At 39.7% G+C, this 6,063-nt stretch overlaps 1 protein-coding gene across 1 annotated transcript in view; it reads left to right on the forward strand.

Annotated features, from left to right (window-relative positions):
• The window catches only part of SPTLC2 (serine palmitoyltransferase long chain base subunit 2), a 97,868-nt gene that overhangs the window by 86,501 nt on the left and 5,304 nt on the right, over positions 1-6,063 (forward strand). The window contains exon 11 of the mRNA XM_074327144.1: positions 1,722-1,851. Coding sequence (XP_074183245.1) covers positions 1,722-1,851 — 130 coding nt within the window. The remainder of the gene's footprint in view (positions 1-1,721; positions 1,852-6,063) is intronic.

A 6,063-nucleotide genomic window follows, 5' to 3' on the forward strand; every position in this document is an offset into this window, starting at 1 on the left:
ACGTATTACCTGTATTTTGGCAGTTCATCTGGATGGAAAGAAAGCCCCACCTCTAATCATCACAAGAAAGGCAAGAAAGATAAGGTTGAATGTGTTTCAGGCATTTATGTTCTGGAAACTGAAAAACCCTGATGCACACAAGCAGTTATAAGGAAGTGGGTCGATTTAATGCTGCCACTTGTTTTGCGAGGTGGCCAAAGAGGCTGCTAGTCTGGGATTCAGCCAGCACTCACCGTGCTAAAGACATGAAGAATTTTCTTGCAGAGAGAAGAATAGATCAAATAATGATTCCACAGGAATGACCGCTTATCTCCAGACTCTTGATACTGCAATAAACAAGCCGCTCAAGGACCTTTTGCACATGAAAATCAATGACTACATTGAAAATAGAATGGAGAGAAATCAGCATGGAAACTTTGTGAAGCCTAGCCTGCAAGAGGTCGTGACTTGGGAGAAGAATTCATGGTATAAAATCACTGACAGCTGTGTTGCCTCTGCACTAGGAGCAGGCTACATGGACAAGAAGTGCTCATTTAAGGAGAGCTCTGTTGCTGGACATGAGAGACTGGGGCCAATGGTTCTACAGGAAATGGAGTCGCAAGAAATTCAAGCTGGAATTCGGGGTTTGACAATGTTCTAGAAGAAGATGACTGTATTTGAATAAATGTAGATTTTTGTACATGAGAAAAATAAGACAGCCCCTGAAAAGAAGCCCTCGTGCATCTTTTGTAGCAAAAATTAATATAAGACCTGTCTTATTTTACTATAATATAAGACCGGGTCTAATATAATATAATTAATATAATACCAGGTCTTATATTAATTTTTGTTCCAAAAGACGCATTAGAGCTGATTGTTCGGCTAGGTCTTATTTTTGGAGAAATGCGGTAAGTACTTAGTTGCTGATGTAACTAAAATATGTGGGATTTTAGTTTTCAAACAAGTACTTTAAACAGGTGAGGAAAACGTCAAAAATGGATGCGGTAAGTCAGCAAGAGGAAAAGACAACATAATTTAGTAAATATAACAAAATTTCCATGACAGTTAGAATTGTGTTATTTATACAAGATGCAGACGCGGAGTAAGGTCACATGCCACCAATTTGCCTTGTGGGTTGGGGAGTTGAATGAAAGTTGTGTAGTCTGAGTAATCAGTCACCTGGAAGCCTGGGGATGTGCTGGCCTCACAAACACCAAAAGAAACCCTAAATTGCAAAGGCTGCTTGACACACAGGTCAGTCAGAGTGCCTGGTTTGAGGGTTAATGCTAGTCGGGTTTTCTGCCCGCAAAAAGGTGTCCATGTTACAGCAGATCTCTGCACCATTGTAATCTTAAGAAGTTTTTATATTGCCAAGCCTAACATTTCAAGGACCAGGTTTTAAACTCAAGTTTATTTTAAATCCTCTGAACCACTGTCCCGTCTGGGACTCTTTAGGGCCACATTTGCAAATTAGTTTAGGCAAGCTGTATTAAAAATTGGTCTCTGCTAACTACATTCTTTCACCTTTGTGAAGGAAACCACTTGGAAGGCAACCACTTTAGGATTGAATACTAGTAGTCTTTGTGAACTGTCGATTTTAACTTTAAAAGAAGTTAGAGGAAATTCCTAATGGAAGTCTCCAGTGCCAGTAGCACCCAAGACTTTAAATCAGGCAGGACGGTAGGCCGTTGTACTGCGAGCTTTGTGACTCCTGGTTCCTTTTCCGTGTTTTCCCTTTGCAGCGCCTTTGGACGGGAGATGCTGAAGCGGGATGTCGGCGTGGTTGTGGTGGGGTTTCCCGCTACCCCGATTATCGAGTCCAGAGCCAGGTTTTGCCTGTCGGCAGCTCATACCAAAGAAATTCTTGATACTGTAAGTAGACACTCTCACCTTAATATGAATGTACCTACACTAAAAAGGGCTGTAGAGCAGGTGACATTGACCATCTTTTGATCCTGATGTTCTGTGAGCACCTATGATATTTGCCACTGAAATAGAGAAGGGGGTACACAGTGTTGCTGAGAACACTGCCATTTACACACACACACACACACACACACACACACACACCTCTGTAAAACCAAACCCCGTGTGATTGAGGCTCTGAGGAAATTTCTGGCTTCATCTTGTTCCACTTTCTCCCTCATTTGGCCTCCACAGCTATACAGTTCTCTTTCTGTTCTAGCTGTTTCTACTCTAAGCTTTCTTGTATGTTATTCTGTTTGTAGAATTTGCTCTCTCGAGCCTTCTCTTTCCTTAGCCTGGCTGACTCCTACTCATTCTGTACATCTCCACTTAAAGGCAACTTGCTCAAGGGTATTCCCTGGATGTTCCCTTGGAATCTTAAGATTTCTCCTTAGTAAACTACTCACACCTGTTATTATTCAGTGGCAATCTTCTATATTAGAGAGATCTTAAGGATATTAACTGAGCTTATTTTGCTCATTCTAAGTCCCCAGGACCTACCACAGTGCCCGGTACATTGCAGGGGCTCATAATTATTACTGAATTTAGTTATTTATGGTCTCTTAATATATTCTCATCTTTGAATATGCTATTACCTCACATCAAAGACTTCAAACTTTTAAGTATTGCTTTCTGGGAGTTTATTGAGCTCTAGAACATACTTGCATAAAATTAGTTGCTAGAAATATCCATTAATGCATTGGAGAACTACTAATCTTAATATCATAAGCACATGTTTTTAAAAGTTCATTATAACAATTTAATTGACATATTATATGTCTGAGCAGCTGAAGACTGATTTTTCTTCCCTATTTCTGCATAGCAAAATTTTTGCAACTCTGAGTATAGTCTTAGTCACATTCTGACACTGTGAAATTGGATTCTGTTTATTAATACTGTATCTTTGTTGTTCTTTTTCTTAATTTGGATTATGCCTTTTAGATTTTTTTCATTGGATTTTCCCATCTTTCAAAAATTTTACTGGTGAATTTCTGCATTTTTTTTTCAACCTGGAGATACCAGCTTTTCTTCTTTCTACTCTAGTTGGATGGTTAAGAGTTTTGACATGGTCTTTAAAAAATACCTGTGTCATTATAAGCAGTGGCTTAAGTAACACATTATATCTTCTAACAACTTTGCTAAGAACTGTACACACATCATGAAAGAATTTAGATTTAACCAGGTATCTAAGCAGATTTCTGTTGCCAATAAATATGTTGCCAATTGAGAGTTTCATTAGATCCACTTGAGAAATTGTTTGACTTTGCATTCCATTTAATTTTTTTTTAAGCATAAAGTGCATTTTTTGAAACCATAGGTTTGTTGAAGTGAATTTGTCTTATGTTTTATGGAACTGAACATGGACATTATGAGATACAAATGAATTTTCATTTAGTAATAGGCTTTGTGACATAGGTGTGGAATTTCTATATGTAAAAAATACCATAAAATCCACAAAAAAACCTAACATGCTAGAGCTAGTAAACATAGTCAGCAAACTTGTACAATGAAAGATCAACACACAAAAATCCATGTGTTTCTACCACTATTCCCTAATATTCCCCAATAAAAATTTTTTAAAAAATTAGTGTGTTTCTATATTTCAGCATTGAACAAATGAAATTAAGAAAATTTTGTGTATGATAGCATTCAGACATTGCTGAAAGAAAAGAAAAAAGACTTAAATAAATGGAAAGACATCCCATATTCAGGAATTGGAAAATTTAATATTGTTAAGATGGTAGTACAGCAAGATCCATAAATCCAATGCAATCGCTATCAAAATCCCAATGGTCTTTTTTGGCAGAGATGGAAAAGCTGATCCTCAAATTTATATTGAACTACAAGGGGCCCCAGATAGCCAAAGCAGTATTGAAAAAGAAAATCGAAATTGGAGGACTCAAACTTCTCAACTTCAAAACTTACTACAACGCTACAGTAATTAAAACAGTGGGGTTCTAGCATCAATGAAAAAATACGAAGTTCTTCTGAAGTCAGAGATCATAAATGTCCTTTACTCTGTGATCTTAGTAAGTCATGTGTTGTTTTAAATGAATAAGTCCTATATTAGAGGTCAGGAGAACAAATGGCTAATGGGTTCTCCCAGCTGAAATTCAATCTTAAATTGTTTCCATAAGCAGCTTTCCATTAAACCTCTTCTCAAAGGTACCACTGTTCTGATAGCATATTGAAATCAGGCTCTTATTTGCTTTTTATATTTTTCACATTTGGAGTAAAGAATATTTTATGCTAGAGTAAATAAGGAATACTATTCATGATTGTTTTTCTCTCTACAAACACTGATTTTTAAAAGTTAAATTTTTTTTTTAAAGCAATAGGAGCATCTTTTTTTTTTTTTTTTAAAGATTTTATTGGGGAAGGGGAACAGGACTTTATTGGGGAACAGTGTGTACTTCCAGGCCTTTTTTCCAAGTCAAGTTGTTGTCCTTTCATTCTTAGTTGTGTCGGGCGCAGCTCAGCTCCAGGTCCAGTTGCCGTTTTCTAGTTGCAGGGGGCACAGCCCACCATCCCTTGCGGGAGTCGAACCGGCAACCTTGTGGTTGAGAGGACACACTCCAACCAACTAAGCCATCCGGGAGCTCAGCGGCAGCTCAGCTCAAGGTGCCGTGTTCAATCTTAGTTGCAGGGGGCGCTGCCCACCATCCCTTGCGGGACTCGAGAAATTGAACTGGCAACCTTGTGGTTGAGAGCCCGTGCTCCAACCAACAACTGAGCCATCCGGGAGGCAGCTCAGCTCAAGGTGCCGTGTTCAATCTTAGTTGCAGGGGGCAGAGCCCACCATCCCTTGCGGGACTCGAGGAGTTGAACCGGCAACCTTGTGGTTGAGAGCCCACTGGCCCATGTGGGAATCGAACCGGCAGCCTTCGGAGTTAGGAGCATGGAGCTCTAACCGCCTGAGGCACCAGGCCGGCCCAAAAGTTAATTTTAAGAACGGGTAAATGTGTCTTTTTGCCAATAATGAACTGATTCCCTTTTTATAAATAGAAGGTGTGGGTTTTCATGTGGAATAATAGCCATAAAAGAGGACAGAAGATTTATATGATATGATGGAAATTCGTAGAGTCACACTCTGTTACAAGGCTTCTACTGCCGTCCGTACTGTTTCTTAGTCTAATGACATGGTGTCATAGAAGAGCCATTGTCCCCGAGGGCGAGGCCCATTCACCCCAGATGTGTTATTAGACCCGCTAGGTAATAGCACAGGTGCTTGGGGAGTGAGCAACAGGCCTGGAGAGCTGTCCTGAACTGCAAACTGCATTCTGTGACCTGTGCCAGCTGCTTTCAGTAGAAAGCCTTAGAATCTACGATTCCAGAATGTTTGCTCTTCCTTGGATTGCTGAGAAATTCTGAACACATATCCCTTTCTTATATTGGGGCCATCTATTTTGACTCTGTGCACTGGTTTTTGGAGAGGTTAACTCTGTGAACTGACTGAGATTTGTACTTTGCTGTATGTATGTTCCATTACAGGAGTTTATTTTTAAAAAGTACATATAAGAAACCATACACAGATTGTCTCTACCATGTAGAACTAGTGTAGCAATTCAGGAAGACTTTTCATTTCATGATTTGCCTTAATTAGTGTTTGACATTTTTTAGAAGAAACATATTTTCTTTGACAAATAAAGGGCTAGTTTTACAGAAAGGAGAGTTATACTGAGACAATTAGAGTTTGATGGGAAGATGAGATTCTCGCTCAAGGTTAGGATTTTGGAGTTCATATCCCGACTGTCCTTTCCCAGCTCCCTCACCTGCAGCCTTTCCGTTCCCCCACACATCGTCTCCTCCTCACGGCTTCCATTTTTTCTTATTGAGTACACAGCAGTCCACTTTGGGGACTCTCTCCATCTTGTATCTGAGAAGCATCTCAACGCAGACGTCTCATCAGTTTTCTGGGAGTGTGATAATGGAAAGAGCGAGTACTGAACTATGAAAGGAGAGATGACAAATTGTGGCCAGCCTGGCAAATCCAGGGTGCATATTCCTTTCCCTACCAAGCATAACATACTTTGATGAATTATACCCTTTGTCCTGAATACCTGCTATTCACAACCCCTTATTCATGGTCAGCCTGACGTCTTTGCTCAAAATGCAGCT

The sequence above is a fragment of the Rhinolophus sinicus genome, linkage group LG03, assembly GCF_036562045.2.
Source record: "Rhinolophus sinicus isolate RSC01 linkage group LG03, ASM3656204v1, whole genome shotgun sequence".
NCBI classification, from domain to species: Eukaryota; Metazoa; Chordata; class Mammalia; order Chiroptera; family Rhinolophidae; genus Rhinolophus; species Rhinolophus sinicus.